The sequence below is a fragment of the Ictidomys tridecemlineatus genome, chromosome 7, assembly GCF_052094955.1.
Source record: "Ictidomys tridecemlineatus isolate mIctTri1 chromosome 7, mIctTri1.hap1, whole genome shotgun sequence".
Lineage (NCBI taxonomy): Eukaryota > Metazoa > Chordata > Mammalia > Rodentia > Sciuridae > Ictidomys > Ictidomys tridecemlineatus.
The window spans coordinates 27,967,076-27,983,575 of record NC_135483.1 but is presented as its reverse complement, the minus strand read 5'-3'; the positions used below and the strand labels follow the sequence as shown (position 1 = coordinate 27,983,575).

At 41.0% G+C, this 16,500-nt stretch overlaps 2 protein-coding genes across 10 annotated transcripts in view; one reads left to right on the top strand and one right to left on the bottom strand.

Moving 5' to 3' along the window:
* Sybu (syntabulin) overlaps positions 1 to 16,500 on the bottom strand; it is a 106,684-nt gene that overhangs the window by 62,661 nt on the left and 27,523 nt on the right. The window contains exons 1-3 of one of the 9 annotated variants that reach the window (XM_021724548.3): positions 9,559 to 9,690; positions 5,581 to 5,661; positions 3,674 to 3,878 (exon numbers count right to left, since the gene is read on the bottom strand). In XM_021724548.3, coding sequence (XP_021580223.2) covers positions 3,674 to 3,878; positions 5,581 to 5,604 — 229 coding nt within the window. In that variant the 5' untranslated portion in view covers positions 5,605 to 5,661; positions 9,559 to 9,690. Of the gene's footprint in view, positions 1 to 3,673; positions 3,879 to 5,580; positions 5,763 to 6,043; positions 6,258 to 9,558; positions 9,691 to 16,500 lie in introns of those variants that run through there. The other 8 variants (XM_021724549.3, XM_040293740.2, XM_040293741.2 and 5 more) reach the window with 8 other exon arrangements.
* Positions 9,650 to 16,500, top strand: part of LOC101976097 (nonsense-mediated mRNA decay factor SMG5) — a 114,214-nt gene continuing 107,363 nt past the window's right edge. Inside the window, exon 1 of the mRNA XM_040293727.2 lies at positions 9,650 to 9,834. The gene's annotated coding sequence lies outside the window, so the exon portion shown is untranslated. The remainder of the gene's footprint in view (positions 9,835 to 16,500) is intronic.

Sequence of the window (16,500 nt, the reverse complement as noted above, 5' to 3'; positions counted from 1 at the left end):
ATAAGGGGGGGATGTGAAAGTAGGAGTATTATTTCTACTAGCTTACTATTAACTGTACTTCCTAGGTACTGTTTCATTTAAATTAAGGTTTAATTAATTACCCTTTACTAAGAATGTACAATGTTATACATGCTGTACACACGAAATAGAGCCTGTCCTCCAATACAACAGGACGGTCTCCAGCTGAGGTCACAGGGACCGACGGAGCACAAACTTTAAAGAATGGCAGTTTAAACACTAGAATAATGTTTGAGTGCAAAACCATGCATCTTGATGAAATGCACATAGCACACGTGTATCTTCAAAAAGATTCTGCCTTAAGAGGCATTCAAAGACAAGCTCTTTGGGGACACACCCCCAATGAATTGCAAAAGGTCACACACAACTCCTTCCTTCTGAAATGAGATAGACACAACATACAAATTAGCATATAGAATATCCAGTCATTAAATGTTCCTTGCCAAGGCTCCCATGAGAAGGCAGGAGGGAGGCAGTGGAGTAGGGGAGAGAAAAGGAAAAGTAGGTAAAAATGGACAGGTCACTTTGGAAATGATTCCAGACTTTGAATCACACTTATCAGTAAAATTACATGTAAAATATGGGGGTGGGGTAGGGAAAACATCAACATCGAGTTGTCATTTATTTTGCCAATGTATAAATACCATCCATTATCATGAATAGTTGTTTTCATATAAATATTGGATAATCTTTTATATTAAGTAAATTTAACTCTTCCAAAAACGAATATTTTAGGACATGACGCTTCACAATTAATACCTTTGATGCCAATTTGGGGAAGAGAAAATATAATTTTCAGAGTATATTTCATTCTATTAAAATACCTTCTTTCTTTATAATTTCACTTCCATTTTGTAAGAATCCCTTTAACTGAGCATGCCTCTTTCACATTAGTGACTGTGATGATTTATAATGAAAATACGCTAATGCAGAATGATCCTTGCAAAGCTATGAAGCTCAAGGATATTTTAGTTTTGTTCTAGCAGAGGATGGCATGTTTAATGTTTGTGTGTATCTTGTTCTGATTCAACTGCCACCATTAAGCAACACATATTCTGGCCTCAGTGTTAGAGTAGCTGGATTAAAACTGGCTATTTCCCCCTGCTGGCTGGACATGTTTTACATTCTCTACCTCACTGCCTGCAGCATGAATGCTCCCCATAGTACCAAACCCATTTATTTTCCACCCACTGACTGACCTCCTAAAGCATCATTAACATGCCCCCAAAGGCCTTACTGCTGTCAATTTTAGTCAGCCCAGCACTCAAAAGCCTTCACCCGGTTCATCTGAGCTCTGCAGAAAAGGAAAGTCAGAAAGGGAAAGGCATCAGACCCAAACCTTAGGGAGCAGCCAGCCCAGGAAGATAAGGGAGGGGCGGAGGAATGGAGAGACTCCTGTCTGGAGGCAGAGTGCAAAGCTAAAGACTGAAAGGCTGGTTTGCAGACACCCATAATTATATGTTTCTGCCTCTCAATTCTCAGCTAGTTAATGGCAGAAAGATCAATATCTACTTTCGATTTTCATGTACACCATTATGGCCGTAGTGGGAGACAGGTCTTTTGGGAAGAAGAGATGATTCAGGACATGGGTCTGGGAGAGCATGATTCATGACCAAAATTAATAATTTTGTTGGTTTGCCTTTATATTTTCTAGAATATATTTAGGTTTTCTCTTTCATTTTGTTTGGACAAACTTTTTCTCTTCTGATAACTCTACTCACCCTAAAGTCAGAGAAATTAATGACATGGCAAAATATCAGGAATAAGTGTGGAATTGAGTTATGTGCACAAAGTAATTTCAAATGATGTCTCCACACTTAGCAGAGTGGGCCCTGAGCTCCAAAACAGAGTTAAAGTGAACAGCAAATCCAGCTCCAGGTTCCAGGGACCTTAAGGGCCTAGTTTATCAATGATCCTTTTGTTTTCTCCTTGGGAGAATATTAGGCAAACCTTCAGTGGGTTTTCATTTTACACTTGATTCATATGGTTCAAGTGTTATGAAATAAGTTTTTTTTTCATATTTATTTTTTAGTTCTCGGTGGACACAACATCTTTGTTTGTATGTGGTGCTGAGGATTGAACCTGGGCTGCACGCATGCCAGGCGAGCGTGCTACCACTTGAGCCACATCCCCAGCCCTGAAATAAGTTTTAGAACACAATATTTGAGTAGAGTTTTTTTCAGAACCATGCAGAGAATGTCTTCAGGAATTTTTTTTTTTTTAAAGAAGGCAGCAAAATATTTCTAACATACAATTTCTTCATGGGATGGACTTATTTTGTGGAAGTATGCTGTACACCCAAAGCTGCATTTATAAAATACTAGGAAAATGTGATTTCCAGCACTAATTGCAATAGACTGCTGTGTCTTGCTAAGTGACAGCACTAGTCAGAGCATCTTGATGCACACATCCCTTCTCACTAGTGCATTAATATTCAAATTACAAGTTCCCTGAGTAAGTTCTAAAAAATGATCCATGAAACATTCTTTAATAATCACAAGCCAATGCTCCTTTAAATTTTACCCAAATTTCCAATGCTTCTTAAAGAATACAAGTCTTTCTCAGTCATGTGCTTCAACAGGTATCACAAGCTCTGTCAAATGATAATGGTCATACCTTTAGGAGTGAGGAGATCTGTTCCCTTACCAAATACCTTTGCAACTTTAAGGAAATTTCCAAAAATACGATGAATGTAGAGGCCAAAACTGACCTCTACTTTCATCATATTAACAACTGTCTTGTATTAAACACCTCTCTAAGCCACACTCTGAGCTAGGGGTACATTTAGGAAAAGAGTCTCATTTACTCCTACAGCAACTCTACAAAGTAGATACAGTTGAGCATCTTTGTGCTCAGCTGAAATGCTCTAAAGTGTGAAATTTTCTGAGCACCAACATAAGGTCACAAGTGGAATATTCCACACCTGACTTCATGCCACAGGTGGCAGGCAAAAAGCAGGTGCACTGAAAAATATCATATAAAATTACCCAAGGCAATATGTAGAAGATGTGTATGAAACATAAATAAATTTTGTGTTTAGATATGGCTTCTATCCCTAAGATATCTCATTGCAAATATTCCAAATTTTTTAAAGTTTCAAAACTTCTTGTCCCAAGCATGTTAAGTAGATGATAATCAACCTGTATCATCGTTCCACTTTATGGATGTAACAGTTGGGGTTTAAGAAGGTTAAAGACACATAGTCAGTTACTAAACTACAAGGCCAGTCCCATAGTATAGCCCTCCTTGGTCTTGACCTCATTTGTTAGAAGTTGCTTTATTTTAGGGATTCTATAATCAAAAGTATAGGCTTATAGAGGTTGAAAGTATAAAATTCAATTTAATATCTTTTCTAGATTAAACAAAGAAATCTCAATATAAATAGTCATGGAAAAAAGTTAGACTTTATATCCTAAATTAGAAATTAGAAAAACACATAGAAACAGTTATGAGATTCCATTGGGTTGCATATATGAAACTAAATAGCAAATAGGTCAAAAGAGCCAATAGATCAGAATAGCCAAAAAGGTCCAGCCTTATACAAATCACCCTAATAGAAGTCCAGTTCTAGGCAGTAAGGGGTGAAGCCCAGGCCCATTCACATTTCACCTGCCATGCACATGCTTCATGCTGGGTGGCTTCTCATGTACTGTACCTGAGCAGAAGCTGTTGCTGCTAATGGTCCTCGCTGAGCGCCCAGAGCTGCTGGGGTTGAACTCTCTGCTCTCTTCCTCAGAGAAGGGAGACTCAGAGGCTGGGGACACCTTGTGCTGTTGCTGGGGCAGATGGGGCCGAAGAATCAACCGGGGAATCCGGCTTCGGGAAATCTCCTTCTCATGATGCTGCACTCTGTGCTCCTTCTCACAATTGGACATCAGAAAGAAAACAAAAGGAAACTTGTTGCCCCCTCTCAACTCCTGACTGCTCCTTGAAGGGTCAGTTTCTAAGAAGTTACATTTCCAAACATGGACTCTCCAGAGTAGTCCTTATCTCAGTCACTGAAATGAAGTCCAAAACTTCTGCACTGAGCTTACCTTTCTGATTAAGTGAAGAGCACACGTGACATTTCCACCTATGCTCAGGAAGGCTGCCTGCTTGCACCCCCACCCCCATTCCTGACTCACCTTCTTACTCTGGCTTTTTCTATCACATTCAAGGTTTTGGCTTCCAATGGCTCTTGATTACAGCATACTTTTCCTTTCAAATTCCATTTTGCTCTACCTGAATTAACTGTGACAATTTGACTTCTATTTTCCTGTCTGTCTCCTTACAAAGTAGACTTCTGTACCTGGAACCATTCTTTTCTGATGGACCACACACACTTATCCTTGAAATCTCTCCTCTTCTGGACAGGATCTTAATTATTCATTAATATCCTGGTACACAAGGCTTGTTGCCAACAGAAAAAGCAAACACAAATCCAATACCCAGGAAGATGGCTCCACCTTTTACATCATGTTTAGCTTTTGTTTTCCTTACAGTACACCATGAGAAGAGATTTCTCTTTCTCCCTCCTTAAAAATGCAGCACAAATACCTTGCTATGCCTTGCTTTTTTAAAAAAAAATGCATAAAAAGTCATATTCTGAAATGTTGCTCAGTTTTAAAGTTCTTTCCCAACCATTATCTCACTTGATCTTGACACCCCAGGCTGCAACACGGAGAAGACACCAATTCATGTTCCTATTTACAGACAAGGAAACTGAGACTAAATTTAGGAGGCAAAGGCTGTACATGATCTAGAAACAGAGTGAGCTTCAAATCCAGTGATTTTTCAGGTCGGCCACCACCCTTATGGAAGCTTTCTGCAAAAATTCCACGGCTCCCTCTAACCTCTGCAATTCAAAGAGGGCTTTGGCTTAGGCAACAAACACCATTTTGCAACATGAACTCCTGCTCATTTCCTCAGCTTACCAGGAAGGGTCAAGGCCAAAGTAAACACCTCGGGGAGACCAGCATAGTGCAGAATTGAAGGGAAAACCCCAGCCGCAGGGAACATCTGAGGTGCCTTCAGGCAGCCGCGCTATCCAGGGGCTGCAAACCGCACCCAGCCTCTGGATCCGCCCTACACGTCAGTCGCCCAGCAGGTATCCCACGCCAGCCACTCTGCTTGGCACACTGCAGACTCTACCAACGCTGGGTCACTGACACGCTGGAGTCCTTATTTCTCAATCACGAATACATCAAATTCCTTTTATCTACACCCAAACAAACACACACACACACACACACACACACACACACACACACACACACCACGTCAACAGAAAGCTTCAGCGCAAACCCTCAGTTTCAGGACACAGGATTAACCCTCTGTAGTTAATCCTTTCAATTCTCATGTCATTCCCCCAAATATCTTCCTCCGGTGCCATCTCCTCATTTGCCAGATCGCATCACCTAAGCAAATATCCTTTTCCTTTCCTTCCACCCCTTTACCTCAACTCTAAATGCCACCCCCGTCCTGTCCTCACCTGGCCCCCTTCTCACCCCTCAGTGCCCACCTTGCCTCCTTTAGGCGCCCTTGGACACTGCAACCCGCGCCCACACGACGTGTCCTCCTTACCTTGTTCTCCCGGAGGGGACCCATCACGCCACTGCCCGCCTGCTCCTCGCGCCGCCGCTGCCGCCGTCCAGGAGGAGGCACCTGCGTGCAGAGGAGCGAAGACACTGTGCTGAGCGCCGCGGGATGCGGGCGGCGGCTGCTGCGGGTCCGACGCGCCGCCGCCGCTGCCGCCGCCGCCGCGGTTTGTGCTCGGCTCCGAGGGCGCGCCCGCCCGCCCCGCCCCGGCCGGACACGTGGTGCCGCCGCGGCCGTGGCCGCCACTGTTCCCGGGGCTCTTCCCGGCCACCTCCCTCACCTGCTGGCCCGAGCAGCCGGTCCGTGCCTCCGCGCACGCCCTCGGGGTATCGCTGCTGGCACGACCCCAAACCCAGTGCCGGGCGCCCCCTCCCCTGCTGAGCGTGACCCGCTGCAGGCTGGCCGAGGCTAGCAGCATCTCCAGCCCAGAGGTGCCCTCACCCCCTACCTCTTTTTTAAGCACCTGGGTTCGGGTTTGATAGTGGAGTTCGTTGGGTGGAAAAGCTGAGAAAAGCTGCCACATCACCGAGAGCCAAAACGGGGAAAGGGAAAGTTTTCCCCTAGTGATCCTTGCTTGGCCTCTGGGTTTTAAGTCAACGTCCAGCTCCCTACAGTTACCTCACCCGAGGATGGCGCGGCGGGTCCCCCTTCTCCCGAACCCCTGCCGAGCCAATGCTGCAGGACTGGCACAGCATCACGGTTCCTGGATTTCAAAGGCTGAAATCTCCTTGGGGGTTTGCGTCAGAAGGGCCTTGGGTTGGCAGCGCAGCCCAGCACCGCAGGAAAACAAGAAGGCAGGCTCCTGGCCCTTAGGGAAGCCAGGCGGATGACCCGACAGTTCTGCCCCAAGCTGTCCAGGCACACTGCTGTGGGGACAACTCTGCACTTGAACTCAGAAAACCGGGTTCATGCCAGCACCCCAATCCCTTCAGGCTGACAGTCCTTCATGCCTAGCGTTCTTGACCCCCGTGAACTTTCTTTTTCCTTGTAAAATTGGAGCATAATGATAACACCCACCTTAAGGGGAGCTTTGAAGATTATATGAGAAAAAAAAATTGTATTCTGATGATTGAGCAGAACTAGCCAAAGGGCGGTTAGGTCAGGTCCAGGTGGTCCAGTCAATATTTGCTGATGCCTTTTAGTGACAGGCAGAAAAAGTATTTGTGATGCAGATATATTTGTTTAAAAAAACTCAAAAACCCATCTAAGGATGTAGAATCAAGGTACATATTTTGATTTATTACACTTGGTATTATTAAATCTTACCTGGTGATGGAATTCAACCTAATGACTTACATATATTTTACTCAATTTTGGAGAAAATTCTAAATAAATAAATTCTAAATGTTGGGTGAACAGTCTGCTCCCTACACACTAGTTGGAAGAACTATGATTGCTGGAGATTGTATTTGAACCTCCATCATCCTCATTTATCTGCCCTCCAAACAGCATTTCTCCTGAGTCTTCAGCTCTCAAACCTTGGGATGCATGTTGTAAGTACAGAAAGATCCCAAGGTTACAGGATTATTGAAATTAATTTACCTTCCTCCTGTAACCCCCAAAGAGATTTTATTCCATACATTCTCATTCCTTTTCAATCTACTAAGTCTCTTAAGCAGCAGGGTTAGAAATCTTAGAATTCTTTATTTGGGGTGAATAGGTAATTAATTCATTTTTCCTATACCCACAGCTATCTCAAATATGGGCCTCAGGAAAGTGATAGTTCAAGATGATTCATACAGTCTGTTATTTCTAAAATTATGAGGCTGGGTCATATTACAGTAATATAGGAATTAAGTCATAAGATGAGTTCCCTACCAAAAACTGAGTGTTGAGTTTGGGAACCCAATAAAAGAAACATCCTCCATTGAGTTGTTCAAGTCAGAACCTCAGAGTGATTCTTGACTTCTTCCATTTTGCCCTACCCACACATGGCATACTCTACCAAGTGATCTCCATGGTACCCCTGGTATTAAAAAGCTTGAATTAGATCACTTATGTTCACTGTTATCTCCATTATTTTCATTTAGAGTTTAAACCATAATCACTCTACACCATTTCAACAGGAATCTATTTAAAGTTGTCTTTCTTCCAGTTTTACTTCTTATTCCTTTCTTGCCAATTTGTCTTTCAATATTTCCACAAGGCTTTCATGAAAGGCTAAATCAAATCATGCTTCTCCACTAAAACTCATGAATGGGCTGGGCATGCGCAGTGGCACATGCCTATAATCCCAGGGGCTTACAGGAGGCTGAGGCAGGAAAATCACGAGTTCAAAGCCAACCTCAGCAAAAGTGAGGCACTAAGCAACTTGGTGAGACCCTGTCTCCAAATAAAATACAAAATTGGGCTGGGGATGTGGTTCAGTGGTGAATTCAATCCCCAGTACCAACAATAACACAAAAGAAACAAACAAAAGACTCATTAATTACCTCCCTGTTGATCTCTAGGAAATATTCAAACTTCCTTATATGGCACATAGAACTTTCAGGATCTGGCTGCTCTATTTACCTCTCCAATCTCATTTCTTGTCTTTTCTCTTGTAGGGATCCTCCCTCTCCAGCCACCCCATCAAGCTCTGGGGCTCTCTCTCCAGTTACAAATGGATTTGCTAAAATTGCAGCACTTCTGTTCCCTGGAGATTTCCTGCTCTTTTTCCTCTACACTGCTGCACAAGCTGGGGTCTCTGTCTAGAGCATTACTTGTATCCTCTCCACCCATTCTCCTCTTCCTAAGGATACACTAAGTTTCATTTTAGACAACTTCTCCCAAGAAACCTTCCCTACTACTTCCAGGACCCCTGCATTTACCCCTAGGTGAGCCATTATGATTGTATGTCAGAACTCCCCATTTAATTGTTTGTTATCACCAAGGGATTGTAGCCAATGCCTAGCACAATTCCTGACACACAGTAGGCACCAATGTAACTGTCTAATGAATGCATGAACAAGTAAATCCCATAACTACATTAAGGAGCCTATAGGGACAGGATAAAGAACATAGATACAACTTCTATTAGCACATGACTTGGAAAAAGCTGACTCCAATATGTTTTTGTCTTTGATGATGGGGTGTGTGCCTAAAAATCCAACATGTGTTCAATGAAAGCTTTTACTGCAGAAATGCAGGCACTGAGAAGCTGTGCAGTAGCCCTGTTGTCACCATAGCAACCTTGCCAAGGGAAAAGCTGATGGTTTAGTGTTCAGATGCCTCTTAGCTCTCTACTTTTGGAACCCAAGCCTGTTTTTCTGTTGTTTTAAGAGGCAAGTTTTACAAATGACAATATCTTTTCTGCCTTTAGCTTCATTCCAGGATTTCTCCTGTCATTTGGAGAAATATAACATTTGGATTATACCATCAAAGACATATAATTTAATCCAGCAGAATATATTCATCTGTCATCTGCTTTATCATATTCTTATGCATCCATGTTCTACTTAAATACTTATTATATTATATTGTTTTGCAATCTCATGGCTTTTCCTTGAAAAACAAATGAATTGCTGGATTTTAGAAAATACCCACTACTTGAAGAAGATGGAACCCTTAGAGATTATAGTTAACATACCTATCTAGGCCTGGTAAGAAACAGAGGAGAAAGAATATTGCAGATTGGGGGTGGGGTAAAAAATGTCTTTATCTAATTAGGACCCAAATATAGGATAAATTATTTAATTCTTTCTGTAAAATTTCATATGCACAAAACTTTAAATTTTCAGAGCTCTTTCACATATATAACCTTATTTGAGCCTCACACAAATCCAGTGAGGTGCTTGTGACCAATGCCTGAAACTAGAAGAGTGATGAAAGACAGGTTTTTATTGACAGGACCCCCCCCCCACATACACACAGTATAAACTTCACAGAAAAGACAATACAAATTCACTGCCAAAGAGAAAATGTGTGTACCATACAATCCAAACACCCCACAGTCTTCCACATCCACTCTTCCTTGCACCTCACCTGCGTGTGCTGGGGCTTTCTTGGACTCAGGGCTGACAAAGCACCAGCTCCTAATCCTATCAGCTGTGCGAGCAGAGCGCTGCCGTCTCTCTCAGTGACCCGATGTTGGGTGATCTGCACAGCAACAAGGAGCAGCTGACGTGCTTTACAACACGTCATGAAGAAAAGAAACTGAATTCTGGGGCATCCTGGGATTTTTTTTTTTTTTTTGGTGGGGTGGAGACCCATGTTTTTCTTACCAGGGAGAGAGTTGCCTGTTCTCCTGTAAGAGCATGTGTGAGTGATCAACCTCCTCTTATTGTATATGTTATTGTTACTATATGGTTAAGGTTTTTTGATGCTATAAATTCGTAATGATTAGGATTATGCAAGATCAGTACCTGAGGGGCTCAGAGAGGACCTGGGGTAGAGAGAGGAGTGGGTAGCTGGAGGCAGGATGGCATGAACATTCTTTGGGTTCCAAGCGTGTCAAGTACCTCTGGTCTGCAAATGAGTTTTCAGCCAGAGGCATCTCTCAGGGAAGGAAAGAAATTAAGGAAAACTCCGTATGAAGAGGCAGGGGTTGGGACTGGGAATGGGCTTTGAGAGATGGTAAGGATATAATCTTTTGCTTCTCAGATGGGAAAGCAGATGTGAGGTGGTCTTCTAAAACATGCTATTGGATTTTTCTGGCCTTTTACCTATTTGTGGGAATAGGGTAAGAAACTAACTAAAACATGGGCTCAGTGATTATTTTAAACAAAATGGGAACACATTGTGGACAAATAGGTGTGTATTTATAACGGGACAATGAATTAGGATGAAATAAAGATCCACTAGAAAGGATGAGTATGACACTTGCCATATGGTAAAAGACAGAGTCTTGACATTTGCCTAATGAAATTCTTTGGGTAACTGGATAATTTGCTGATCTCACAGACTTATAGAAAGGGAAAAGGAGGAAGGCATAGGAAGGCCATATCCAGATGTTGAATTCTGGGCCTGAAAGAGAAGCACTTTTCTTCCCTGAGAGACCAGAAGGTGAGAGAAGGGCAGGTGGAAACTGCCTGACCCAGCAGGTTAGCGACCTAGAGAACAGATCTACAGTGAAGGCTGAGACCCTTCTCAGATGCAGCAGGAGCAAAGAAGGCACCCAGGCTCTGAGGGATTCATTCATCATCCACAGCAATCTAGGCTTGGAAAAGAAATTTCTAATCTGTCTTCTCAGAAAACAGATCTACAGCTAGATTCAAGTTACATTAAAAAGGATCTGTCTCCATATTCGCATGGTTTTGTGCTTATTTTCTCTTCCCCTTTCTAGTGTTCTTTTGAAACAATTCTTCCTTTTCTTCTGCTAAATGATGAGGTGAAGTGGGAAGGGGGTTTAAGACTCAAAGACCTGAGCATTATTGTAAAACAGATCAGAGCGCCCCTAGAGGTAAACTGCCAGGATGGCAGCTAAAGGAGCCCAGGAGACGGGTGGGCTATTGAGAATCTGGTCCAAAATTCAGCTCTGGTAAAGCTGAGGGCAGTTTTGATTGCTGCTTTATTTCTACCTCCTAAGTCATTCATATGGACCAATTTCCTTCATCCCTTAAGTCTTGTGACTCAGTGAATAAACATAGCCTTTGTTGTGTACTCTAGTTCCTCTCCAATTCACTGCAGAAAAATTTGTAGGAAGATAAATCTACAATTTGGGCATCTGGACTATATTGTTTCATCTATCCATGTCCTCTTTAGCTACTTCCAAAGGGGAAAAAATGCTTTTTTAAAAAAGATAACTTTAATATTGATTTTGAAGGTATTGAAGACACATCATCAAAAATTTGGAAAATAAACAAAAAAACTAATTTATTTTATTGCACTAATATCAGTGAGCCATATTTCTTTTGTTAGCATTTTTGTGTATTTGATTTCAGGCTTATTTACTATGCATCAAAATAGCATTGTTAAAATGAGAATAAAATTCTAAGTGACATATGGCATTTTAAGCCTGTTGATACCAATGCATCTGGCTGTTTAGATGACTGTAGGCTCAAATGCCCCTTGTTTCCCCATGAAGTAACTCACCCCTGTCTGTCCTCTGCCTGGGCACTAATCTGAGATACTGTTGATGAATAGCTGGGGGTGCTGTTAGAAGGTTGGAAGCTCTAGGATGGCTTCCTGATTATCAGGACCTGGTGGCAACTGGACCAGGCCAAAACTTTGAAAGAGTTGCTAGTTGAGAATTAGCAAAGCTAAAGCTACAAAAATTACCTCACCTTAGAGGCTGGAAGAAAAACACCTCCATCCATTTCTATAAAGAAACACAACTACAGGTTTCCCTTAAGGTGATGCTAATTCAGGAGACAGCAGGAGAGCAAGATGGGTTTCCCAAGTCTACAGAGAGATGTGTGATGAGGAAATGTAGCTGAACAAGAAGTACAAGTCCCTGAGTCTTGTAAGCCTGGACTCTGGACTGGAGTCCTTTTTTTTTTTTTTTTTTTTTTTTTGCCGCTTTCTGACAGTGTTACTTTAAGCAAGTTTTTAACCTTTCTAGGACTTAGAATCTGATAAGGGCATATTAGTAAAAAAAAAAAAAAAAGGAAATTCCAGTTCCACCAGTTAATGTCTTTGGACAAATTAGATTCTCTGAGCTTCATTTTCACACCTATAAAATGGACTTAATAACAGTAATTAGCTCATAATATTATTAAGGTTTAGACAAATCTAGTATTTATGTCTGGCACATGGTTAGAGCTTGTTATATGCCCTCTCTTCTTCAGGATCAAAATATTCCAACCACTATGGCTGCCATTTGGCTTGTTCCACATTCTCCTCATCCTAAAGACAGTTCCGTTTTACTAACAAGCCAATGGCACAATGGGTGATGTGTCTGACTATGCGTGTCTAATTAGAGGATTCTAAAAAACTTCAATTTTCATTAAAGAAAAAGATACAATATTTGATAGATAGAATTGATAGAATTTCTCCCAAATGTAGGAGGATTAAAGAGAAGAAGTGATAAACAGTCATATATCTTTCATTAAGTTGTTCATTTATTCATCCATTAATGTTTATTTCATATCTATCCAAGCCAGGCACTGGCGCAGCTACTGGTTCCAAGATATTCAAAGATGAGCAGTTTCCCATCCCCAAGGTGTCTCATGGTCTAATAGAGACATGGACATTCTATCAGTGGTTACACTGTTCACTATTAGCACCATGTCATATAGGTATTTAGAGGACTTATGGCATCTGGGACTTCCAGAGTTGAGTTCTAAGATGAATTTTGAAGAATATATAGGTCCTATTATAATTTTGGCTTCTTGAGAGTTCCTTTTACTTCATCTCTGCTCTTCCTCTTCCTCTATCTCCTTTATTTTTCTCTCTCCTTCTTTTGATCAACTAGCACAGGGCCAAGCACGATATTTAGCACAACACCTGGTGCCTCAAACAATTGTCAATTAACAAGATTATTTAAATATTTAAGACTGCCATGTTATACTGCCACCTATTGGTTCATTAGTGAATATTTCTTTTGACAGGTAACATTTACTGGTGACTTTCTTCAAACTTTCTAATCATGGTTTCAGAGAATATTCAAAACCTAAGGCTACATAAAAAAACTGAAAGTTAATGAACAGAGTAGTTATTCAGGGACTGTGGGACAATGATCATGTACTCATTGTCAATAGACAATGGTTCCAAACCTTTTCTCTGCTTACCCCCTGAGCCACTTTAGAAAAGTTAGGTAACATCTCTGTGTCATTGTATCTTGATTTGCAAAATATACGTGTGGTCCAACTTCATAGGTTTAGACCCAACATTAAATTATATAAAACGTATAATAAACCGCCCACAGTCTCTTGTGCAAATTGGGATTCAACAATAGATTTCTTGTTCTTCCTCCTTTCTTCTGCCCATCTTAAATTCAAAATAACTCTGGAGAGGATAAACCATGTGGTTCAATGTAGCTAAATAATCCATAAATTCTTCCAAAAAGAATGGTAAATGATACTTAGGTGGTCTCTATGTAATCTATTCCCAGATCTATATTTTTACTTAATAGATTAAATATTTTTGAGTAGTTTTGGGTGTACAGAAAAAATAAAACAAAAAGTACAGAGAATTCTCATATACCCCTTCACTAGGCTATGTTTTAGTCTCTGGGCACCATCCATTCCTCTCTTACCTGGTTAATTAGGTTCAATCATACTCTACTTTTGAAGAAGTTACAAATAAGTGCCAATTAAATGGATCCACAGCCTCCTTCTTTCCCCATCTTCCCCCATAACCCTGCATGTTTGATTTGCCACGAAGGTTTCCGTGTCCTGTGGTGGATTCAACATGCTGAATCCTAGAACTTTCCTAGATAGTCTTAACAGCACTACTTCCCCCAGATCTGAAGCCCAACACCAGGGGAAGTCCCACCACACTGCTGATGAAGGGCACTGTCTATTCTTGCTCTCCACCTGCAGTAAGGACGCAGTGCTGCCTAGAAATCACCTATGCTCTCTAGTCAGTGTTCTCTCCTGTTCACCACAGGGTTCACTGAAACCTTCCCCATACATCCAGTCTTCCAGCCCGCTATCTTAGCACTTCATGTGTGTAGACGCCCTCATCCTCTGATTGACAAACACAAGTTCCAAATCCATAAATGCAACTGCCTCCATCTCACTCCTCCCACTTCTGGTCCTTTAGAATGGTATGAAAGAGTACTTCCTTTACTTGTTTTGGATACCATTCTTTTCTACCTCATAAAGGAAATTATCCTATCAGTACTTCTAACTTTCCAGCTTTTCATTCCTTTATCTTCAAAGCAAAATAAACATAGTACCTATCACAGGACCTAGGATTTTGTAAACAACAATTGAGTTATACACATAAAGAACTTAAAACCGAGTGCTCAGTCAGTACACACTAAGCACTCAATGAGTACAAGCTATTATTATTAGCTGTTTATTCTTTTAAAAATGACTTCAATCTACTTTTCTACTGAACATTTCACATAAGTATTTAAACAGCTGGAATCTTTCCTGGTGAAATAAATGACTTTTAATCTATTTTATCTAATACTATTTAATTGCTTCTTTTCATTTATCACCAAATTTCCTTTTTTGTCCCATAATTTTTATTGGTGCATTATAGTTGGACATACTGATGGGATTTGTTGTTACATATTCATTCATGCACATAAGACACAGTATAACTTGATTAATATCATTCCCCAGTACTTCCCCCTTCCCTTCTCACCTCCCACCCCTTTGGTCCCTCCTTTCCTCTACTGAGCTCCCTTTGATTTTCATGAGATCTGCCCTCATCTTTCTTTTCTTTTTTCTTCTCTACCTTCCACATATGATAGGAAACCTTTAACCTTCTGAATTTGACTTGTTTAACTTAACATAATGGTCTCTCGTTCTATTTTTTTGCAGATGACATAACTTCATTTTTCTTTATGACTGAATAAAATTCAGTTGTGCATACATACCACATTTTCTTTGTCCATTCATCTGTTGATGGACACCTAGCCTGGTTCCATAATTTGGGTACTGTGAATTGTGCTGCTATAAATATCATCACCACACTTCTAATTAACAGCTAGCTACCTATGTCATCTCAGATCCTCCCTTTCCCTCCACCCACTCCCATCCATTCCTGTGCACACCATCCTACCAAACCATGAGGTTTAATTTAATGGTTAGTTTTCATCCTGATCTTGACTTCTTATTGCCTTTGGCATAAACACTGCTACATTTTAAAAGCCACTTTTTTTTCCCCGTAACATCAGCCTCCCATTTTTTCCCTACTTTTCAGTATCCATTCAGCTCCTTACTTAAGTGTTGGTATTTTATACTCCTATCCTACTTTCTCTCCCTGTGTAATATCATTATTTTCAATTGATCCAATTATTATTTATAGGCAGTTCTTCTATAAATTCTATAAATTCATATCACTATTCCAGGATGATTCCATAATCCACCTGGATATCTCAACTTTTATATTCCACAGGATATAAATTCACTATATTCCTGAATGAATTCATCCCATTTCCTCTGTAAACTGATCTTATATCTGCAGTCCCCAAGTTAATAAATGGTATCATGCAGATCCTGGAACCTGGGTGACAGTTTTAACTCTTCTTTCTTCCTTACCCTTTTACAACTACCTGGAGAATAAATCCTATATGTTCTACCTCTTAATTATCTTTAAAATGGGTTCACTTCTCTCACCTTTTCTACCTGAATTTCTAACCTGGTCTCCAGACTTGTCCCTTATAATCCATTTCTTTTTCTTTTTTTCACATAATATTGGGGGTTGAACCCAGGGGCACTCTACTATATATATATGTATATATATATATATATATATATATTTTTTTTTTTTTTTTGAGACAGGGTCTTGCTAAATTGCCTAGGCTGGTCTGGAATTTACAATCCTCCAGCCTCAGCCTCCTGCGTCTCTGGGTTACAGGCATGCACTACTATTCTAATCCATTTTTAAACAGTAGCTAGCACAGTGTCTTTAAAGTGCAGATCTGATCACCCTCCACTCCATCATGCCTCCCCCAGACCCTGAGGAAACTCTCCATGTTCCCCACTGCCCTCATAAAGTTCATACACCACGCCTGGCCTGAAGAGCCCTCCTGATCTAACTCTGTATCCTACCTTTGGCTTCCACAAGGGATCCCTCTCCCTGGAGCACTCTTCCCAATCTCTAGTCTCCACCCCAATCTCCCTTCAGTTCCATTTGTCTTTCAGGTATCTTCACTGGATAATTAAATCTTTTAGATTTGGGAAATTTACTCCTGTCTTGAGTGTTCAATAGGAGAGAATGATTCCTGGCTGTAGAAGTACTTTCTGCTAGAACTATATGGTATATAGTATAATGGAAAGATAAAGCCATATTAAAGATACAAGGAGCCTTAGATCTTGTGTTTAGGGCTTGTAAAATGAGTTCAATGTAATTCAAAGGAATTTTAGA